General features: G+C 37.3%; 1 protein-coding gene across 1 annotated transcript; it reads right to left on the reverse strand.

The window, feature by feature from the left end:
* Nucleotides 1-5,326: 5,326 nt before the first annotated feature.
* LOC118777012 (ras-related protein Rab-27B-like) lies at nt 5,327-23,809 on the reverse strand. The gene is made up of 6 exons (XM_036527700.1): nt 23,764-23,809; nt 12,698-12,869; nt 9,307-9,392; nt 6,743-6,846; nt 6,047-6,170; nt 5,327-5,745 (listed from the first exon to the last, which is right to left on the reverse strand). Exons 2-6 carry the CDS (start codon nt 12,848-12,850, stop codon nt 5,559-5,561), a joined length of 654 nt encoding a protein of 217 aa, XP_036383593.1. The 5' UTR covers nt 12,851-12,869; nt 23,764-23,809; the 3' UTR covers nt 5,327-5,558.
* Between the last annotated feature and the right edge of the window lie 1,213 nt (nt 23,810-25,022).

The following is a 25,022-nucleotide window of genomic DNA, read 5'->3' on the forward strand; positions in this document are numbered from 1 at the left end:
CAATCATATTTTTATCTGCAAATTTAACTGTTTCCTAGGTGTCAGTCATTTACCTTTAAATACATCGCCATTTCTATTAATTGTACAGGAACTGAAACATTTTCTAGTGTGTATAGTTTGGTATTGTGCAGACATCATTTCTCAAGTTTTAGGTATATGAATCCCCCATCATCCAAAGCAAATATCTTTAAAACTCTTTGTTTGTTTGTTTGCTTTCTTTTCTATTTGGTCTGCCCAAATGTGTATTTGGTCTTTTGGTTGAATTTACCCCATAAACATTGAAATCAACTCTCCATCATTAGATGGCCTAACAAATACTCAGCTATCTAGATAGCTTGTTAGATAATTATTGATCTTAAAAGCCAAATACCCAAGTATTGTTTAATTTAACTGAAAACATGTAGAGTTATTTTCACAGCAGTGCATGAGTGTGGCAGCAGCACAACACTCTTGAAGATTCCCAAAACACTGAAAAACATTTACGTGACAGCTGCAAAGTAACTGAAAAGAAGGGATCAGATGAAAATGGTGGGCCAATTTGTTGTTACAGATAAAAGCAAGTTCTGCCATAAGAGAAAGGTATCTTCTTTGGAACAATTTTTATGTTACATAAAGAGTTGTTCTGAGAATTTTCATCTCACAGATTAAAGGGAATTTGTTATATGTACTGTACTGTACTGGATGTTCTCACTGAGAGCCCTGTAAAATGGAGAACAGCTGACCCATGTTGCATTCTGATGCAATGAACATAGACAGATTTTGAGCCCACTGTGCATCTGTACCACCAGAAATAGATTATCCAAAAAATCCCTCAAAAATGGGTCAGGCCACGGTAGTCACGTATATATAAAGTAATGTTATTGAATGGATGGAATTACAAGCAGAGAAAACAGCATTCAAGGGTGATTTTGGGAAGCTTGACAGGAGACTTCCAAAAACACTGATATGTGAAAGTGTTTCTAGAGAAAAGCACCTAGAAATTAATACCTTACATTGTTTTATCAGTTATATAAGGAGATCTTTGGGGTTTTACTTTATTTGAGGATGCCTTACTTATATTTTGAGGATGCCTGACGTGTTGCTGCATACTTACTGCTGTTATTTAATACTATTGCTACACTATGCAATTACTTACTATTACTATTGGGTTACTGCTGGCATAAACAATCTACCAAGATCACCCTGAATTAGCTAGCTACAGAGCTGGCTGGCTAACTTGTTAGCATTGATGGCCCAGTTAGATAATGATAAGCACCCAATCTTATTCATAATTTATACTGCCTGGTGAGCTAACTAGTCTGATAGTCTGAACCACAAATGGACAAGTTAATTAATATTGCTGTAATTATCTCAAATAGTAGCTAAATGGCTGGCTACCAACCTGCCCAGGGAAGCGAAACAGCAGACAGGAAGCCCTCAGGGCAGAATTGTTCCCAGTTTTCACATTAGAACACCTATATTAGCCAGTAACCACGCTAGCTACCTGCTATGCATAGCTACCTAATAAGGCTACATTGTAGCTGGCTAGCTACTATTGTCCACTACTGATTCTAGCTATATAGGTTTCTGTTGCTTTTAATACAAACTGGCACATCCGTAGAATTCTGTACAAATAATAATAACACTGTATTCAAGGTTGTTATATATCTTAGGTGATAAATTATTGTACTCCAACAATTATGAGGCTATTATTTCTTGTAAAGTAGCATAGCTGTCTAGCTAGACAGTAAACATCTGTCACTTCCGATAAAGTCGGAATAATAATTAAAAGTAATAATACTTTTAACATCAAAATTTGACATGGAATGAGCTAATTATGTGCACCTACTGGTGAGGTAAATGGCCCTTATTGATGTTTTGCTTGTGTGGACAAACATCAGAATCTCATTAGTTATCTTTTTACAAGCCCAAAGGCACCCTACAGCTTAGGTTCACTTATGCAGCAACTTACCATAAAACTCTACAGTCTTAATGAACTAAAATATAATAACTACAATAACTACAGCCCTTTTTTGAAAAGCAACTTTTTTTCAGACTAACATCATTTAATTGATCCTATCATCAACTATGAAGATGGATAGATGGCATTTTTTAATATCCAGAAAATATGTGGGTCATGAGAAATAATGTGAATGTTCACACCTGCAAAAACAATTCAATTAAATACTCTGGGATGCACATTGTACAGCTGGGATTAAATAAATTATGTGAGATTTACTGGACATCAGACCTGTTTCTGTGACAGTGTTATGCTTTGGTGATTCATATATTTTAAAACATTGATTTTAAAAGTATTTTCAGATAATTAGCTTTAAAGACTGAATGTTGTGCATTTGAATTGAACAAAAAGCTGCTGTAGTCAATATCACTAATCTCTGCTGTTTGAAATCCACAGTAATTCAGACAACTTCATAAATACTGTATATGACAACAAATTTAAATTTTTCATTTTACATGCAATTCTCAATGCACTTTCCCCCTCAATGCACTTGCATATAATTCAGAGAGTCATTTGTCGGAAGAAGTGAAGGGCACAAATAATGTAAAAGCATAATTTCCTTTATTCATATACAGTACAAGATTTGGTATCAGTTGTGTCATTGATTTTGTAGTTGTGAACTCTGAATAGTGATAACTTAAAAAAGATACACACAAAATGACAACATATCACAATACAGAAAAACTAACAGTAAGTAATAAATGTAAAAGTCACACCAAATTGCTTTCTACAGGACTAATGTATGTTATTTATAATACTTGCAGCACAAAGTCTGCCCTCAGGCTATGTATGTGAGAGCATGTGGAACATTTCCTTCTCCAAGTTACTTTGTTGTCAGCAACTTGTATTGTGCATTTATTAATACAAATGCATAATACAAAAATACAACTACTTGTGTTGTCAACAAAATTTTGAGTGGGAATCTCAAATCTTGAATTAAAAATAAATGGCATATACATTTATGCTGTGGAGGAAAGATTTGAGGAAAGATGTCACATTAATAGCTTACATTTTTTGAGATACGATCAATTTTCAGGTCAGGGTCTTTAATCTTGCTTTTTCTTTCATATTTGGCAGAAATGGATTAGTATTATTATATATTATATAATATTAAATAATATTCAAAAGTACAACAAGAAGTTTGTTGGGGAATGCAAAGAGCTTTAAAATAATACAAATACTGTGTCTGGATATATGAGGAAGTGCAATGTCTTTAAAGAATCTGGAGTAGATGATTGTTTTCAAATGACTGTTTTAAAACAGTGTTACTCAGCTCTGGTCCTGGTGACCTGTTGGATATGTCAGTTATGTTCCATCTGAGCTGTCTTAATTGGGTTTGACTGAGCGGTTAATCGACTGATGACATTGGACATCACAGCAATTAGCTGGTTACTGCACATATAGCATAATAAATCCAAAAAAGATCAGTATTCACTGAACAACTCAGTGAATCCCAATTAATTAAACTATTAACCAAAAATAAAACTAGTATACATGCATCCCCAGGACTAGGATGAGAAGCACTGCTTTAAATGATAATGTCCCACAAACTACTATAGATATTAATTTTGAATATTGTCTAACATCTCTCCTCTATACAAAATTTATGACAAAACCATTGATTTCTCACAGATTAGCCTTCTAGTAACTTGACAGGTCCTCTGCCCTATAGAAGTTCTTTATAACTGAAAAATGCAATTATTTTGCTGCTCAAATACCAGCTGTTATGTCAGGCTTCTTAAGGAACTAGAGTTTTACAACTAAAATTTTATCCCCTGGTTATGTACACAGAGGAAAATAAATTTCAACTAAACTTTAAGAACACTGTTTGGTCATTCAAAATGAATAATAACTGCCATATAATGGGCAGGTATTTGTATGTCTGTAAATCACTATTTAATGGATTAAAGTTCAAGTATGAACTAGCAAAGTGCATTTCCTGAAGAAAATGCAGAGTGTGATTGCAACCCGGCAGCGAAAACGTGGCAACGTATATGAGACGATCGCCAGAATGTGGCTAAGTGTTTGCTAGGCTGTTGCTAGGTGGTTGCTAGGATGTTGTTAAGCGGTTTCTAGGTTGTTGCTGGATGGTTGCTAGGCTGTTGCTAGGTGGTTACTAGGGCTTTGCTAGATGGTTACTAAGGTATATGATTTGGTTGCTAGGGCATTGTTGAGTGGTTGCTAGGGTGTTGCTAAGGGGTTGCTAGGGTAAACAATATGGTCCCAGGGGCATTGCTAGGGCGTTGCTGGGCGGTTGCTAGGGTGTTGCTAAGTGGTTGCTAGGGTAAACAATATGGTCACAGGGCATTGCTGGGTGGTTGCCAAAGTGTTGCTAAGTGGTTGCCAGGTGGTTGCTATGGTGTTACTAAGTGGTTGCTAGGCGGTTGCTAGGGTAAACAATATGGTTGCTAGGGACACACCCACCTTTGGTGAGTGTTGGGTCACATGACCCAAAGCACCAAATCAGGTCCCGTGACTATTGTCAAATGGTGACCAAGTGGTAAGACTTTGGGAATACACTGAAGTCAATGGGAGGATGGAGGGATGAGTGAATGACAAAAAGATGAGTGCGGGTCAGTATGGCTTTCAATGAGTGTTGGGTGCCATGACCTGAGCCAGCATATGAGGTACTGTGACCGTAGGCCAAAAGGTGACCAAGTGGTAAGACTTTGAAAAATGAATTGCTTCACAATGCAATCACACTAATAACATACTAAACACTGATTATGTATGCAATCTATGCAGCCTATACAGGTTTATCACATTGGACGACATACTGTATGTCATACTATTACAGTAAGGTACAAGCATTCAAGAATTTAGATGCATTGGAATAATCAAAATATTAAAATTTCATTAACATCCTTTCTGAGAAATATATTTTACCTACATTACCGTGTAAACGGTAAATATTTTTCATCAAAAACATGGTTTTTAGTAGAAAAATGCCTTTGTGTCCCTACTGATGGAGTGTCACTACATACAGTATGATCTCAAACAAAATGGTTTTGACCTTAATATAAAAACATTTTCCAGATTTTAAAACATCAGTGGGACATGTATGATCCACAGCCTCTGTCATGTACATCAGTTTTAGAGAGCAGTATACAGAAGTGATACTTACAATAGAGAGTAGCCAAGTCCTCAAGGACAATTACTGTAGTGACCTACATCTTTTTATTTCAGACTGAAAGACAGTGATGGCAAATTCATATATTTCCTAATCAACATTAACACAAAAGTCTTCAACCTCAAAGTCACAGAGGACACATTTGAGTAGACAGATTGACCATTTATGAGTAAGCATGGATTATTCAGTGGTTGAGAGGGATGGTATTTATAGTTTACAAGTCAGGGCAGCATAATCGATTTTATAGACACAGATATGTAGGCAGTGACAGGCCACAGTGCACCTCCATAGCAGACCACACCGAGGAGGCTGGATATGAGCCCCTGTTTTGCCAGCCAGGTCACAGATTTCTGTATGTGTGTGGTTTCTGTGTTTGTAGAGGCTGGATTGTGTTGCTCTACAGGTCCTTGGGAAACAATGGATGGTAGATTAGCAGGCACACTTTCTCTGAGTGGGAGCTGGCATCTCATGTTTGCTGGAGCTGCCCCCGTTGGCGGCCTCTGGTATTGGCCTGTCCACACATAGTTCCATACGCTTCATCACCAGGTCAAGGAGTGTCACCACAGCCTTCTCCACTTCTGAGCCTGTGGCAGCACTCGTTTCAAAGTAGGGGATCCTGCCGAGGAAACAGGAAAAGAAAACCAGTCAACGAGTATAAAAGGTCAATCCACTGACATATGTCATCTGTATTTTACCTTGATAACTGTATTCTGTTGGGATGTTATTATTACATTAGGTTACACAAGAATTTGAAATGCACCAATATTCGAATATGTAGATTTTATTGTATAGCTCTTTATTTTCAAGTTACTCAAGTAGAAGCTGGTGTTGTCTGTATTTAAATATTTCATTGCCATCAAAAATTACTCATAACTCAGGTTATCTATGTAATATTCATCACATGGGCTCACGCTTACCCATACTTTTCCGCTAATTCTTTCACTTGTCGCTCCTGCACTTCTCTCTGGTCAGCTAAGTCTGCCTTGTTACCAACTAATACTATGTCTGGGTTTTCACAATAAGCATTGGCCTGGAGCTGACCTAAAAAAAACACAAAAGAGAACCACTTTGAATCGCCTTCAATGATCAGCTGTTTTTCCCACTTATAATTTTATTTTCACTTACATTAAGCAGTCACATCCACTTTCACTGGATAGTGCTGCCATACATCAGTCATTACAAGCAGTTTGTTATTACACTGATCTCAGACAAAGATACTCAAGTGCTATAATTAATTCTTCCTAAACAAAAATGAATATATTATGTCTAGTTAAAGCCCTCATGATCTAAACCTGCCAAACAATCTCTTCATCTCTACGCCTAGGGAAAATACAAGGAGAAGAGATTATAAAATATTAAATGTGAAAGTTCAGAAATGTTTCCCATGTGCTTCAAAAGTTATGGTTTCAACAAAAAAAGTTTTTCTGTGGGACCAAAGTCACAACATTCTACACTCATGTCAGATTTTCTCTTGTTAAACACACCATAAAGTGTGAATCTATTCAATGGAACAACTCTCTTTAGTGACCACCTTATCATTGCCTTATGGCTGAAGATGTCATGAATCTGACTACCCTGAGCCTCTCATATACTCCACATACTCAACTACATACTCATCCAATTCCGGACGTTAAGGAAGCTCTGCTGACTGGTGAGATCAAACATTAGTAGGAAGCCCATGGCATCCCTGAAGAAGGCTGTTGTGAGACTCCTAAACCTGGAGAACAAAGTAATAAGTTCAATATGTGAAAGGTGCTAGTAAAACAGGTAGACTTTTAGGAAAAAAATAAAAAATCAATTAAAGGTTATGACACAATGTTTATAAATTATAATTACAGATTACAGATTGAACTATAAGATTGTAGAATTCCCAAGAAAAGAAATTCTTGGGATGTCAGGTATCCTATGTATCTTCCAATTTATAAGATGCTGGGTAGGGATGCACCGATTGTGAAATTCTGGGCCGATATGGATACCGATGTTTAAAATAACAATTTGGCCGACTGCCGATACCGATGTTTTTTTTTTTTTTGTTATTTATTCCTGCTTTTGTGCCAAGAAAACTAGCTAGTTAGCTAACTAACAATAAGTTGCTAGATAGCTAGCAAACGGTACTTAAGATCAGAAGTCAATACTTTGGCTTGCAGTACGAATGTTAAAATTAACTATTTGTTCATACAAGACATGATGAAGCTGTATTGGTTTGATAGCTAGCAAAGCGAGTGAAAGCCAAATTAGCTAGCTAGGTACTTCCACATTCATCTGAAAAGTACAAATACCACCTTACAAAGACAAATCTAGTTAGCAATCTACAATACAAGCAAAACAGTAAACATAACTAGCTAGTTACTATCACATTCTGCTGACAAATACAAATATCAGCTTGCAAACAAACACATAGCTAGCTAGCTACAATAAAAACAACACAGAAAGCTAGATAGCTTGCTAGCTAATTTGGCTTTCACACACTTTGCTCAGCTGTAATATTACTAAGAGCTAGCTAGCTATCAAACTAATAAAGCCTCATCACGTCTCTTCTGACCAAATAGTTAATTCTACCACAGACACTGCAAGCATCTGTTCTGAAAACTTTAGTACTGTTAGCTAGCTAGCTACCAAATTAACATTATAGTTAGCTAACTAGCTAGGTAGGTAGTCTGTAGTGAGTGTTTTAGCTAGCTAATTAGCTAAGTGCGCCAGGTCTTTCTTTAAACTTAGTGGATATAACCTTAAAACCTGCTACTGTTTCGTTGTATTTCTTCAAAAGGTAGATACAGACACACATCAAAGTGTTGGTACACTTTGTCATAGATGCTGACTGAAAAGTTACCCTGCTCCCACCCTGAGTGTGACGTAAGAGCAAAATGGCCGCCATGTGAATAAGGATAATTATAGTACCACCTATTGGATCTTCTCCGAATCTGCAGCTGGCTAGGCTACTGTTGTCCGAGTCAGACCACAAATAACCAACACAACATTTAGCCCGAGCAAAATTGATGTGACACAACAGATAAACATTGGCAACTGCCATCAGTGAATGTCATCTTATTTGCCGTTAGGCCGATGGCAGTCAACAAGGTGAATATATCGGTGCATCCCTAATGCTGGGGCATATTCAATGCCTATATAGTACCAAGATTTACGCCCTTGTTGGGGGCTTCCTACAAAATAAGAACAGTGGACCTGAGGTCTGACTCATAACTAGTGCTTGCTTACACCAAATAATTACTTCTGTACCATTTAACTTAATTTAATCATACCAAATTTGGATCCAATCTCATATTGCCAAACAAAAAGGCCCAAAATCTGATCCATTTACATTTTCTTCTCTTAGACTTTCAGTTGTCATTCCATCTATACTTTCTCTATACTTTCATCATTGCAACTGCTCCAGTGCCAAAATTTACACTTGTCACTACTGGTTTCTCTTTATATTCACCCAATAACCATATCTGTTAATTTCATATAAATCCTGCTCAAAGCATAACTCACTTTATGCCCCTAGTAGAAAATAAATGCCTCCATTCTTGGTTGTGCAGGAAACCTTAACTTACTCTGCTTATAACCAAAGAGTAATGATAATACTAACCAAGCTATATAAACTTAACCGACTTCAAAACATTTGTAAAATGGGGTTACCTATCACTGCATTTAGCAATAATTTAACAAGTATTGCCTTGTACATCAACTCACAACAGGAGCAAACAAACTGCCTCTCTGGGTGAATAGGCTTACAAGCTATTCAGTTTGCTGGGCAGCAATTTTATCAACCATTTTGATAATTAATCATAAAAGAGGGCATTAACTAACTACTAGGTAGCTAGATAAGTCTATATCCAACCATTTAGCCCTTGAAATAAGTCATTATCTCCTGAACTAATTTGCTTATTTGCTAGAATGCTAACAGTCAGGTTACTTAAGAAGTCGTTACTTATTTTTTTGCACACCCCCTTTTCCAGATTTTCCAGACTTTTATTTCTTACATTTTACATCTTTGCTAGTCATAAAATTTGATATTTAATGAAGTGATTCAGGTCAAGTATTATCAGTAGTACAAAGGGGGTACTCCACAATTGAACAATTGTATCCTGTGATATTCAAGTTACATTACCCTCTGTTAAAGCACTATAGCAACATTGCATCCTACATTACGTTGTGGTCTGTTGCAGAAATTTACCTCTCCTGTCCTGCTGTGTCCCAAAGTTGCAGGTGCACTTTGAACGTTTTTCCTGTGGTTCCACTGGGGCCTGATGATGTGTACATCTGAAATGGATCAATCACAGACAAACAAATCAGTAACTCTGCCACTACATTAGAGTGCTAGCCACTGCTATAATTTACAAAAACTTCAATGGGAAACTCCAGGGATATAATCAAGTGTCAAGTGATGCTAGCATGAAACTGAAACACAAAACACTGCTCTCTAAATTAGCTCCACAGGTAGCTAGTCAAATTTACACCAATTAGCCCCTTACAGAATGATACACAACAGCAAATTTTATAATCTTGGAGAGCTTGTCACATCAAAAATTTCAACATGTTTAGTGTCTTTCACAAACACCTCTATACACCTCTATAAACAATTATAGTAGAGGTCTAGATTATGGTAGAGGTTGGGAGTATGGTAGAGGTTTAATTATGGTAGAGGTTGGGACTATGGTAGAGGTATAGATAATGGTAGAGATTGGGAGTGTGGTAGAGGTTGGGACTATGAGGGATGTTGGGACTATGATAGAGGTTGGGACTATAATAGATCTTTAGATTATCGTAGAGGCTGGGAGTATGGTAGAGGTTGGGACTATGAGGGACGTTGGGACTATGATAGAGGTTTAGATCATGGTAGAAATTGGGACTATCTTGGAGGTTAGGACAATAGTAGATCTTTAGATTATCGTAGAGGTTGGGAGTATGGTAGAGGTTGGGACTATAAGGGACATTGGGACTATGATAGACATTGAGACTATAGTAAATCTTTAGATTATTGTAGAGGTTGGGAGTATGGTAGAGGTTGGGACTATGAGGGATGTTGGGAATATAGTAGAACTTTAGATTATCATAGAGGTTGGGAGTATGGTTGAGGTTGGGACTATGGTAGAGGTTTAGATCATGGTAGAGGTTGGGACTATAGTAGAGGTTCATATTATGGGAGAGGTTGGGACTATGGTAGAGGTTGTCACTATAGTAGAGGTTTAGATTATGGTAGAAGTTGGGAGTATGGTAGAGGTTGTCACTATGGTAGAGATTGGGAGTATGGTAGAGATAGGGACCACGGGACTATAGTAAAGGATTAGATTATGGTAGAGATTTATATTATGGTAGAGGTTGGTAATACGACAGATTGCCATGCTTCCAAGGTCTGTCAATTATACTATATCTCTATTGTATGCATATGCTTGCATGACAGCCCTCAAAGTTGAGCCATGACTCTATACACCAAATATGGGGGTCTATTACATCTTTTATCATTTTCTCAGGCTGAAGAAAATTTCATTCTCTCTGAATATGAGCACAACCCCTCTTCAACAAGAACCAACACAGGACACAGCTGACATACTGTAAATGTTCCATTAAATACAAGCAAATTTGACAGAACAAAACCTCTGCATTATATTTGCTTATCCAAAATAAATATGTTTTAATTTTGCATGTTATCCATTAGTACAGCAGGTCATTTTCTCAGGTAATTTGGGCCTACCTGGGAACTATGGCAGCATCAGATAGGTTGCATAAATTTGTGGTTGGTTAGATGGTAGTAACATTATCTAACAATAGACCCTGCATTGTTGTTGTGGGCTGACCAGTTAGATGGCCAGGTAGATTATTCTAGGCCAGTCATTCACTTGTTGGAAAAATCAACTCATCAGGATGGATAACACAGCAATGCTCTTGATGTATGAAAGATGTATAGATACATATTGGGAGCAACAAAGTCCTTAGCATTCTAAATTTAAAACCAAGTTCCCAAAGCTCTATCCATGGCTCTAAGTGACTATTTCCATTTATAATATTAGCTAACATTGGCTGACCAAAACACGTTATTGCCAAAAATAACTCACACAAATTTAGCCATGTGAGCAAATAAAGCTATTTATTCACCATATCTGCAATGGTATAATTCTGAGGTCATACATATTACTTTGCAATATATTGCATATAAATATTGCACATCAATCTAGGCACACATTTGTGTCCTCAGCACTGTTTGGCATGTGTGGCTAGTGGTGTCCTGTTTGTGCAACTTTTCATGCCACATGACTAGATACACAGTGTAAGTCACTGGTAAGAGGATCTGCTAAATGAGAATAATGTTATGCAATATAATGTAAAACTGAAAAGGCACATGTTTATTAAAGGAAAATATACAAAATATTCTTAGTAGCTAGATATCATGTTTGTTGTGGTGGTCCAGCTCTGCTAGACAAGAGAGCACTAGTTGTTATTATGGCAGAAATTGTTACAAGATTCACAGATTCTTGTTCATCTTATTCAGTTTGTTAGAATACCCAATACAATCAAATGGACATGTGCACTCCGTAAAATTTAATTTTACTAAAATTTATTCCATCTAAAAATGTGATTTAACCACCAGTAATTAAGTACCAACAATATGAGGAATTTTATCGGACAATATTCCACTGCATTGCAAAATTTGTATCTTCAAGGTATACAATCTTAATGTAAAGTATGGAATAATATAGATTTAATAATCCATATAATATGAAATTTTGTGGAAGTGACCATTTAAAATGATATACCAAATTGCATTAAATGTCTGTGTTTTTTGTGACTTCATTATGTGCCTTTCACTATTACTGAGTCATTGATGTAACAAATTGTTGACATGGTGCTGAAGGAATTTGTTTTGCATGTACGCTATAAGTTGTATGGTTGTCTTGAATGAGGAAAAAGGAAATTGTGATAATTTAAACAGTAACCTGCTGGTAGCTGACACCAGGCATTTTTAACATTACAAAATAAAGCAAATCCATACCTGCATTGGAATTACTAAAAAAAACTGCATTAAATTAAAAAGGAGCAGACAGTCTTTAGTTGAACTGCTGGGGATAATAATCAGTCATGCATCATGCTTTCTTTAGTAGTTATACAAAAGTACACAAAACACTCTTTGCCAAAGTTGGGAGAGTCTCTGAGCCCCGATTTTTGTGGTGTATGTAGAAGATATGGAAATTATTTCACCCTATGACCAATGGAGCTTTGTGTTTGAATTTGAATGTTACTCCAGCCTCAGTCTGCTTTGCCTGCATAGAACCTTGAAAGGAAAAAATACACTGTATAAGTTGGTGCGGTTTGTTCATCCAACACTTTGCACTGAATGAGACACTCTTCCGAGGGCTGACTGTCTCGAATTGTTGCATTACCAGAATTATGCACAGTATACTGACTGGTGGATAGGATGCTGAAGAAGATACAGATCCTGATGTGTCTTAACATTTACCTGTACAGTAAATTCCAACTGACTGAAAAAACATACAGAAGCATTTGTTTGGGCTAAGAAGACTTCATACTGTAACTGTCGGAAGGAAACTGCAAAGCCAAAGTGTACTTACCACTCGCTTTTCCCTGAAATCTATTCCCACTGTGGCAATGAACTTGGGGTTGAACTTGTTGTCAGTGTACCTGTACAGGAAAGTTGTTTTTCCCACTCCTGAGTCCCCCAGGGTTAGGAGCTTGATAAGATAATCATAGTCTCCATCAGTCATAGTGCTGATTGTCCTGAACCTGTCAACAAATATAAAGCATGGCTCAGATCCTTTGGTTCTGTTTGAATATCTGAGGGTATCGTGCTGCACAGATTCATCAATCATCATTATGGAATGTAGATAGGGTATGGAAGGCATGGTGAATCAAACCAGCCAATTAATCTGCTCTGAATTTAGCAGCAATAATAATAATAATAATAATAATAATAATAATAATAATAATACCATGTTGTGATTCATGACATGTGAACATTTATCACAAATCAAATACATTTCCTCATGGTTCTTACACAAGTGAAAATACTGAAATGCTTTGCTGTAACAACAAGCAGGGCAAATCCAAGTGTAGTGATGACTCAGGACACCAAAAGGGATAGTTCAAAGAAAAGGTTTTTTTTTAATGAAGACACAAGACAAAACAAACAGACTTGATACAAGAGTTGCCTTTTATATGACCTGCCTGATGGAAGACAAAAAATCTCAATGCTAAAACATATCACGACTAAGCATCAGGTTAAACTATTGTTTTAAAGACTTTCTCATCTCATTTCATAAATGTAAGTAGTAAGAGGGAAACAAAGAAAATGTCTAAAGCAGAACAGTGAAAAAAGAATAAAGGGAACAAATCCAGTTAGCATTATCTAGATTCTGATTTTTATTAGTCAACCAACTGCTACCTTAGCAACATTATATGGGAAGCTATCCATTAAGAATTTCCAGAAACCTGAATTTAAAAACAAATATTTCCTTTTCTTATCTTCCTTATTGCTCTCTTTCCATTATATTCAAACTACACTATATGGACAAAAGTATTTGGCCACACCTGTTTTTCAGGGTTTGGGCTAAGCCCCTTATCTCCAGTGAAGGGCAATCTTAATGCTTCAGCATACAAAGACATTTTGGACAATGCTATGCTTCCAACTTTGTGGCAACAGTTTGGGGAAGGCCCTTTTCTATTCCAACATGACTGTGCCCCAGTGCACAAAGCAAGGACTATGAAGACATGGTTTGATGAGTTTGGTGTGGAAGAACTTGACTGGCCCCATCGAGCACCTTTGGGATGAACTGGAATGGAGATTGCAAGCCAGGCCTTCTCATCCAACATCAGTGCCTAACCTCATAAATGCTCTACAGAATGAATGGGCACAAATTCCCACAGAAACACTCCAAAATCTTGTGGAAAGCCTTCCAAGAAGAATGGAAGCTGTTATAACTGCAAAAGGGGGACCAACTCCATATTAAAGTATATGTATTTGAATACAATGTCATTACAATGTAATGGTCAGGCGTCCGAATACTTTTGTCCATATAGTGCATGTTGCTTTTGATTTTTCCACATAGACCTGAAGCATTCTGCCCCAAAGTTTATCTCTCCTATCAGTTGATCCTTGTTGCAACCTGAGACAGGTGACATTAACATTATAATACTGGGTATGCTGGAATACACTGAAAAACTAGCTAATATTAATGACATAACTGACAAAAAGAAGTTAAGAACAAAAGTAACAACAGAATGATCATCTTTACTGGCTAGCTGTCAAGCTAAATGTAAGGCAAGCATATATTACTTGCTAAATTGTTAGCTAGCTAACTAAATTGTGATTGAATTTGAAACACCTTCGTAGTTATGGATGTAGCTTGAAACATGAAGGTTAAAAACATTCTCCTTGCAGAGACACTGGATGTTGATTGAACAATTTGATGTATGTTGTTCACCATTGCAGAAGGCAGATTTTCAGGGCATCTTGAAAAAAAAAGTCATGACAAGGAACACAGGAAGTTATGAAGCCATCTGGTGGTCATCTCGGGTATTCTTGAATGCCTGACACTTGCAAAAACAACAAATAGCTTTAATCATATTTAAATTGATGATACCTGAGACCTATCAATGCTGTTGTATTTTGAACATGAAGCTTGTGTACAAAGCACCCTATAAATATTTCACTCTATAGTTTAAAAAGGTATTTTCTCTAAAATGGCAATTCTTCCAACATGACAATGGTGAACACAAACTAAAACTGTGAACCATAAGTTGTAAAATAAAAAATATATATGCATGCACTCTGCAAATCTGTATATATGCACACACTCTGCAAATCTGTATAATCTTCTAAAACTGCATACCTCTCTGATTGATTCACAATCTGCTACAGGATTTAATTCACTTTGATCCATTCAGAGTGTTCAATCACTGGAACAGTCCCTGAATTCATTATGATCTACGTTTGTGCCATGGCTAAGTGAATAAGGTTCTTTGATAATTAAAAAGAACTGTTCAGTTGCTGGCTGTTGGAGTGCATCAAATCAAGTGGGAGCAGTAGTGTGAAAATAGCAAAAAGCGCAGTTGTTGTGGCTGGGTATCTAAGAGTAGTGCGCTTAAGGCCAGGTTCACACTACACGATTTTAGCCCTGATTTTACACTCGCCGACAGTTTTTGGAGATCGCCGACAAAAGCCCCAGATCAGAGGCAAATCAGCTCTCGATCGCTATGTGTGAGTTGTTCAAAGACGCCATCCGAGAGACTCGCCGATGTCTCGCATACGTCCGAAAAATATCTTCGTCCAGGTTCACACTATATGACTTTCAAAGTCGTCAGATCGCTGTATTGTTCACAATACACAACCTGCTGTCTTGTAATCTGGAATCTTAAAGTCGTTGTGGTTTGCACACTACATGACTGATCAGCGACAGCTGGGTCACACATTATAAGACTTTTCACCAGAAGGCATCTCCGACGAGTCTGTCTGGTCTCCAAACTACGTTTTGTCACGAAAACACACGCGAGAAGTGACACGGGGAATGAGACGATACCATGCGCGAGACAGTGATTTTAGTCTTCCAAAAATGGCTACTGTAGACAAAGATATTATGCTCTGTAAGAAATATGGCCAAAATCTCATCTCGCAATATTTGTGTTTTGACGGGGTGCTGCTATTATTGATATTGTTTATGTAATGAAATTGTAATGTAAGAGTCACAGTCATGAATTCATATTCACAGTACTGCAGGAATTTATTATTTTTTGGAAAAATCAAAAAGGCATTGGTGCTCCAGCCAAAGTTCAACCAAAACTTCCTCCATTTCTTGGATCCAAGCAGATCTCGGAACTTTTGTTGTAGCCATGCTTGTTGATGTTGTAAAACTCCTCCCCCGTGTATCCCCTCACCCCGTGTCTTGCACTCTCATTGGCTGTAGCCAGGGGCGGAGCCGATGGTTCATTGCAGAGGGGGCGAGGACCTGTAGTGGGCCCTTATACAGCCAATAAAGGTTATGCACGTGAGGTCACAGTGGGCGGAGTCACTGCGGGTTACACTGACTGAGTGGCAGCGTTAGCGTTCAGCTTGAATGCCGCGAAAACACAAAAAACATCTTAAATGGGAATGCGCTGTTGTGCGATTGACTGTAGGCTACAAATAGATTCAACAAGAAATCGGAGCTATCTTTTTACAGACTGCCGAAAGCTAAAGAAAAGAGAAGCAAATGGATCGCCGCAATTCGCAGAAACAACTGGAATCCAGGCACCGAAACGTGTAGCTTACAGCTTTCCAAATAGAAGTTGTAATAAAATAAAAATATTTGTACAAACCTGTCCACATACAACCAGAATATCCATTAGTGTCCTTGTCACTTTAATTTCGCCAACAAATCCCGCCTTGAAGTAGGCCTACGACCAAGCTTTTGCGGACATTCTAAATCTAAAACGCTTAACGTGAAACGGCTTAACGTGGCTTAATGTTCCAAAACAGCGATCAATGATCACCAGATTTCTCTCTGACATCTCTAGTCATAAACACTTTCACCTGTCAAAAAAACCAAACCCGTTTTTCCAAATAAAAGTTGTAATAAAATAAAAATATTTGCACAAACCTGTCCACATAGGCCTACAACCAGAATATCCATTGGTGTCCTCGTCACTTTCGCCAACAAATCTCGTCTTGAAGTACGACCTAGCATCAAGGCTTTTGCGGACAAAGTGCTTAACGTGAAATGGTTTAACGTGGCTTAATGTTCCAAAACAGCGATCAATGGTCACCAAATTTCTCTCGGACATCTCTTGTCAGAAACACTTCCACCTGTCAAAAAAGCAAAACCAAAATTCTATTAGTATGGACGTTCTTACATTAAGCACTTTCCTCTCCATTGACGCCCATTAGCCTATAGGCTAAGGAAAATGCTTGAGGTGGCGTAATGTTCCAAAATAGCGTCCAATAATCACTATGTCTTGATAGGAGATAGTGTTTATGACACGTGAGATGTCAGACATGTGAAATGTCAGACAAATTTGGTGATCATTGATCGCTGTTTTGGGACATTAGGCTAAGCCACGTTACGTTTTTTCCTTATAATGGGCGTCAATGGAGAGGAAAATGTAGTGAGATAACGACCATACTCCTAGGATTTCGGTTTTGATTTTTTTTTTTTTTTTTTGACAGGGGGAAGTGTTTCTGACAAGAGATGTCCGAGAGAAATTTGGTGATCATTGATCGCAGTCTTGGAACATTATGCCACGTTAGGCGTTTTAGAATGTCCAGGCTTTTGTATGCCTTCAGGCTTTGCTTTGTGTACCTATTTCCCCGGCGTCGAAATCAGGTACATATAAATGTCAGGAAACCCGTCATTGCATAACCTCTATTATAGACAGTATGGAGATACAAGACAGATCCAAGGGGAAACTTACGGAGACGGAAGGGCGGAACGGAGAGAAATGCGGATTAGAATGAGGTGTGCTATTTCTCGTGGACCATTTTTTAAAACCGCGGCTCCGTCAGTAGTGACGGCGATGGGAAATAGACAGCCGGCGATCGCCTTGTTCCTACTTTGGGACTCGAACAGAGGGCGCAATTTTTCTGTTTGTACACTTACACAAGGATACTGGACAGCGAATAAAGTTTTCTGTAACTTCATTGTGTCTCTGCTCATTCAAAATAAATATCGCGGCGAGAAACTTAGCTAGAGGTCGAAACCATTACGCCCTCAGTCTGACTTTTTATTTTTGCGGCAATCAAGACACACAAACAAACTTTATTCAAAATATTAAACCAAACAACAAAAATACATGTTCAGTCAGGCAGATTGGGCCCCTTTGCTACTGGGCAGAACCGTGGGGCCGGGAAATGGAGGAAGTTTTGGTTGAACTTTGACAGGAACACCAATGCCTTTTTGATGTTTCCCAAAAATAATAAATGTCTGCAGTGGGCCTACTGTGAATATGAATTCACGACTTAAGACTGTGACTCTTACATTACAATTTAATTACATAAACAACATCAATAATAGCAGTACCCCGTCAAAATACAAATATTGTGAGATGATATATTGGCCATATTTCTTACAGAGCATATTATCTTTGTCTACAGTAGCCATTTTTGGAAGAAAAAAATCTCTGTCTCGCGCATGGTGTCGTCTCATTCCCCGTGTCACTTCTCGCGTGTGTTTTCGTGATAAAACGTATTTTGGAGACCAGACAGACTCGTCGGAGATTCCTCCTGGTGAAAGATCTTGAAATGTGTGACCCCGCTGTCGCTGATCAGTCATGTAGTGTGCAAACCACAACGACTTCAAGATTCCTGATTACAAGACAGCAAGTTGTGTAGTGTGAACAGTACAGCGATCTGACGACTTGGAAAGTCATATAGTGTGAACCTGGTGTAAGTGTATTCAAAAATACAAGCTTAACTTTAATTCATATACCATGCAGATGAGTCTTCTGAAATATTTTAAAGATTCATTTACAGTACACAATGTCACATTGGACAATGTTGATTTTTCTGTTTTGTTCTTTCACTTCAGTTGTGTCTGTTCTCACCTTGACATAACACAATTTGACTGTTGTCAGCACAGCACCAACAGAGTAAAGAAAAAAATATTTAAGAGTGTGACTATACAAGCTGCTTTTAGTTCATGACTCTGATGATCATGAACTAAGCAATGTGGAAAGGAAGAGGATCACTAACATAGTAACATATGTTACTATACACTGGACTCAGCATATTAGGATGGGGTTCAGGCAGCAGTCCTTTAAGGAATAAGACTATGTGTGGAATCCCAAACCAGTCAGTGGGCTCATGGGAAGAGAGAAGAAAAGCTAAGCTTTGCCTCCTCATGTGTGGACTGGAGAGCTGCCCCCACATGATCCATCCAAGATTTCACATGGGCGGTCAGGAGACTTTTGCACTGGGGGTGAAAAACACTGCCTACACAGACTCAAGACAGCTTTAAGCTGACATAGGAACAGATAACTTTCAGACAGAGATCTTTCTTTCAGAGGGAAGTAATGCCTGAGATATTGCTTGGAAATACAGAACCGTTTCACACCATCTCACTGACAGCTGTTTATTATTTAAAAATATCAATAGGGGCTGACCTTACCCAGGTTAACTTATAATATATAATACTACGTATTTATACAGCTGCACATTTAATGAAGTAAATAAAAAACAGCAGGGATTCATCCAGGATTTCAACCCGTGACTGTTTTTTTACAAGCCCAGTTCCATTATTGCTTCATCACATTTCCACCTCATAGGTTCACAGTTGAAAGATGTTGAGAGATGAAAATGAATAAAACTACTCTCAGTCACATGCCATGAGGTGTTAAATTTATGTGTTGGAATCATAAAATAAAGCATGCAACAAAGTCTTAGCTTGACTGTGTCAAACTTGGAAAACAACATTTAAAAATCAAATATTTTATTTTAAACATCTTTTTATTTCCGTAGTTTTTTACATGTAATATTTATGTTTTAGAATGGAGCCAAGTACTTATGGGTTTCATTTGGCTCATCTAGATGGACTGTATTCTTTGCCTCTCTACTTGTGGCGATGTATTATATTTAGAAGAGGTCATGAGACTCAAATTATGTCAGCACAACCACTGAAAGACATGAGACACTTTTGTGTAGGGCTACTTCATTTCTGAAATTCCCAAGCAAAAAGTTTAATCTATCCAATGAACACAGTTTGAGGGCAGATACCCTATTGCCAGAGCTTGAATTGTAGCACACCACTTCATGTGTATAGTATAATGTGGATCATTCAGATAATCCACAAAGGACAGCTTTTGACCTCAACCCTTTTAGTTGAAATGAAAAAGTTCTGCAAAGATTTGGTTAAGAGAGAATGTCACGACTTTACGTGACTTAAGTTTTACAATATTTTAAGAGAGCATTGCCCATAATGTTGCTGTGAGAAAATTGGCATAAATTATTAAACATAACAGGTAAAAAATGATTTTCATAACTGCAGATTTTGAGATGTGCTGCAGATGCAACAAAAGAAATACCAGACATATTGTGATGTAATTACAAGCTCCAAAATTGGACTGGGAAACAGTTGAATATCAGTATCCATATAGGCCTCAGTCTTATATCAACAAATATATGTGTGTATTATATATGTAAATATTCCTTCTATATGATTTATTATATAGAACACAAATAATTAGTCCATTTCACCCCTGATATGCAAGCATTTATTTCTCTCAACACCACTGTTGAGGAAGCTGACTACAATTCATATATCATATAAAATCAAACCATAATTGGTGAGGGCTACGGTACACCAGTACACCGGTGAAAGATTCTGAAAGATTTGTGCTCAAACACATTCACTGACAAAAATAATGCAAACAAAAAGAAATAACATCTCAAGAAAATGATCATATTTAACTTACAAAAACCCTGAGTCACTCGCATGCATGTTATATTCTCTAAGGGTCAGCACATAAACATGTGCAAAGTAGATATTTTGATTTTAATTTCCATTTCAAATATTCATAAAGTTAAACCAAAGTTACATGAAACAACTTTGGGCACATTATCTCACACACAAAACAATCACTGTTCCAGTGCAATGCTGTCAAATGTTTCCTGTTATATTTAATGCAACTTGGTCCTGCTTTACTATCTGAAGGGAATGTGCATAATAATCACAAGAATATATTACTAATATACATTTACATTTACATTTTGTCACTTAGCAAGCAGTTTTATCAAGAGCAATGTATAAGATGTAAGTACATTTAATATTACATGAACATTTTTCAGAGCAGATGCTCTAATTAAGAGACTCCCAAAGTTCAGTAAAAGGTACATTCAACAAAATGACACTAAAATTACACACAAACATGGACACCTACACCCACATACAAACAAGCACCAATGCCAAACACAGGGCCAAGGACAAAAGAACAAACACTAGTCTCAGAGGACCCAATACACAAGTGCAACACAAAATACCTAACTGTGCTATTACAACAAAGCTTCCACATGTAATGGATGACACTAGATGCACAGAGTTAATTTACAATCACAATATGTGATAGTGATGTGACAGGGCCTCCCCCAGTGGCCTGCCTGGAAGGACTCAAATAGATAGACTCCCCTGTCTTTGCACAACAAGGCAAATTTGCTCATTACTCATTGCCTCTGCACAAATACCTCTGATCTATGAAACATATATTTATTGGTAGTTATTACAAAATTACTTTCATGATTCAGTGGAGGCAGACTGTGATGTAGAAAGCACCTACATTTTCTGGCATAGAAGTCTAAACAGATAAATACATCTGTACCAATCCATTTTTCTCAGTGAACCAGCTTGGGTTTAACAGTTAGGTTTCCCAATCATGATCTAATCTCTAATACATCAAGCTCTGAATTTGTGTAAGGCATGACCTTTACATGGTTATAGCAAACATTATCACAGTTATGTGGGCTTATTTGAATTGGATATGCTGGATATATGTGACTGACCTTGTATGCATTATACCAATATTTGGTATGACTGGAGTACTAAATGTATCTTTGATCATGCATGGCCTGCATCATATTTTCAGATTAGGGAAGGTCCTGTGCATAAGCTGTAATGCTGCTATTTTTCTTTAATGTTTTCCTGTCTGAGACACCCAGAGCAAGTCAACTTACAGCAGCAGTTCTCTCTTGCCTAGAGGTGCAGTGTATTGTGGGATAGACAGCATTACCACTGCAGACCACAGCATCAACTAACATGGAATGGTAGTTTGAGAAATACTCTGCTGACTTCTTGTAATACCTTACGATGTCTACTCTTAGCATAGTGATGCACATATTTGTAAGTTGCTCTGGGTAAAAGTGTCTGCTAAATGATGTAATGTGATGTATGTTTGTATGTCTTTCCATCATATCGATTACTATGTTTGTTATGTATTATTCTATTATGTTCAAAAAAAAAAAAAACTAGCTTAGCTAGCTTAGTTAGCTAGCTTAGCTAGCACTGGCTTAGCATTTTAACTTTGTATCTTACTGACCTCTTGTAATACCTTATGATGTCTACTCTTAGCATAGTGCTGCAGTTATTTGTAAGTCGCTCTGGTTAGGAGCATCTGCTAAATGATGTAATGTAATGTAATGTGAGTACTGAGTCTCAGAGAAAGGATTTGTCATATCAATGCAGTTACCACTGTATTTTCCTTTACCAACAAATAATTCTGGTATTTTCCATAAGGAAGTATACATTGGTGGTATAAAATATTCTCTCTACAAGATAGTATGAATCAGTGATTAGTGAAATGCTCTTCCAACCAGTGGACCGCAAGGTTATATCACAGGGGAGACACTGATCATTGAATAAGATACTTAAATGACTTCAGTATAGATCACTCTGTATAAACTGATGTTATATGAAAAAGCAAATAAGTCAACCAATGTACACATATTATATATACTATATATGCATATATACATATGTTCATATAACCTATATAACAACCCCTTTGTCTGAGTTCTTACCCCAGTCCCATTAAAAGCTGAATTCTAAATATTCTCCTTGCAGTCATCAAAATGTTTTTTTCTTTTTCTTTTCTTTTTTTTGTACAAAATAACTGACTTCACTGGTAAAACCAGCTTCAACACCAGGGTTACAATATCCCTATTGTTAGGTCATCAACTACCAATAGGGAAATGAGGCTACTGTAACTTTACTATGGATACATCTTCAAGGATTATATAGATTTCAGGGGTTTGGAGAAATCACATTAATTTTTGTGTGAAATAAGTGTGTAAAACATCAGCCACTAAATATGGGAATTTTTTGTATTGTTTAACAGCGAATAAGTGGGTCAAAAACACCAGTATTTTTTCTGTCTAGCACAAAGAACACATGCAGTCATTGCAATTTGTTGCAATGTCACATGCTTTTATCCGTTTAAAAAAAAGAGGGGGGTTGTTTTTCACTGGAGGTAAACGTCTTATTTGAAGGAATTTTGTTCACTCAAGTAGTTTCACATACACAGTGTCTATTGTAATAATATTGTGTAATGAAAAGTAGTACAGAACTTACATATTATACAATGTTCATGGTCTGGCTTTGCAATATAACATGAATTAACAAGTATTTAGACTACGGCAAATTGCACAGCTTGTTTTTCCATAGACCAAAGTTGTGATGAATTATGAACCAGTTTAAATTTGTATTGTAAATGTATGGAAGGAGGTTAGTTTCACAATGCATTTTTGACTAGCAAGTTTCAGCAGACAATAATACTAACAAAAACTTCAAAGCCAAATTAACTGAGAGATTGGCTTAATTTTAGAAAACCAGAATGAAACTGGGGATTCGCATCCATATTTATCACTGCAGTTGGTGTGGATAGCAAGGACTGTTAAAAATAATGTCTTAGTTTTGTCATTAAACCAGTTATAAAACACCTCAGGAAACATCCATATACACTATAAGAGCTTATTCAGCCATTGATTTACTGTAAAGCACTTTTCAGCCTTTAAGAACCACACTGCCCTCTCCGACACTGAATTCAGCAAAGCACAAAGTACACAGGAGAGAGTAAGGGTCTCACAAGAGATGCCCTGATTTTCTTTTTTTCTGGTGCTCACTTTCCCAAGTAACAGAGGGAAATAAAGAAAAATGTTTGCACTTACCCTTTCTCTGCTCTTCAGTAAAAAGTCCACCCACACAGCAGCTTGTTTGCAGACGGATTTCTAGACTAACTTCCAGCCAGTGCTGACCCCACCCCTGGCTGCAGATAAGCAGATCCAGGAAAGTCATGCTACTGCTTGAGGATTTTCCTTTTTTTGCATATAAGGGGGTGGGGCCTGCAGTGGGCAGAGTCAAACTACATAAATTCCACAGTTTACCTCACATATTGTGCCTTAGGGCATCTCAGTGAATATAGAGGCTATGCAGGTGGCATTATGTTCCTGCCTCTGAGCACTGGGTGTGTCTGTGCAGGATTTACATTGGGATGCAGCCAATGAGAGGCTGTTGCACTCTATCTGTTAGCCCTTAGCTATACTTTACCCCTTAACAGTCTTAATGTTTAGATGTAGATGCCTGTGGCCTTTTAAAAGACATTCAGATATATGACTGTCTGGGTTTGAATTACCTGCCATTCCTCAAACTCTTATCAAACAAGTAGGTCCGTAGAGTCACAAAAATGCCTCATATTTTAAATTTAAATTTGAATGTGAATAATGCTCTTGTGTAATTGCAGATGTTTTGTACAGTATGATACACAGACAAATCAATTAGCAAAATTAATTAGTTTCAAACTAACATTAGTACTGTTCTCTGTAGTAGTACTGGAACTCACTTCCCCTAGATGAGGACATCCAGTCTTCTTCAAACTTTTATTTTTGTCTTCTCCTGTTTTAATTTTCATCTGAAATGTATCTAAGGTCAATATTTACACACTATTTGTGTTTGCTTTGAAAGGAACTTTGATTGGGCTCTTGAGGTGGAACTCTGGCATATTTGATTAAGAACTGCTGTTTGCCTGAAAGAGGAAGGTTCAATGCAGAAGGTGGTTTATAGTTTGTAATTGCATTAAAATCCTCCCTGAATCTGAACAAAGCATTTAGGCCCCGTATTCTCATGATACATGGGGCAAGAATAATTTTGAAAATTAACTTCCACCTACATTGCATTATACAGGGTACCAGCAGGACACACTGTCGTGATCATTAAATGCTTATGTTTTATGCACACAAGTCATTTGCAGGTAAAAATCAACTTGGTGTCACCTCAAGTTCCAAAGGCTTCGGTCAAATTTTACTTCAAATTCAACTGTGAGACACCCTAAAAATATTCATCTTCTAGCTCTTCACTTAGCTGGGTGTTGATTAGCATTTGCATGAAAGCATTTGATTTAATCCACCTTATTTTTAGCAGTTGTTTATAT

The sequence above is a fragment of the Megalops cyprinoides genome, chromosome 4 (assembly GCF_013368585.1).
Source record: "Megalops cyprinoides isolate fMegCyp1 chromosome 4, fMegCyp1.pri, whole genome shotgun sequence".
Classification (NCBI taxonomy): domain Eukaryota; kingdom Metazoa; phylum Chordata; class Actinopteri; order Elopiformes; family Megalopidae; genus Megalops; species Megalops cyprinoides.

Excerpts from the sequence above, each read along its gene's own strand:
- LOC118777012 (XM_036527700.1), bottom strand. The coding sequence starts at position 12,850 with ATGACTGATGGAGACTATGATTATCTTATCAAGCTCCTAACCCTGGGG. Across the intron at positions 6,847-9,306 it reads GACACAGCAGGACAGGAGAG|GTTTAGGAGTCTCACAACAG; the intron begins GTAAATTTCTGC and ends TTTGTTCTCCAG. Across the intron at positions 6,171-6,742 it reads TAACGTCCGGAATTGGATGA|GTCAGCTCCAGGCCAATGCT; the intron begins GTATGTAGTTGA and ends TGTTTTTTTTAG.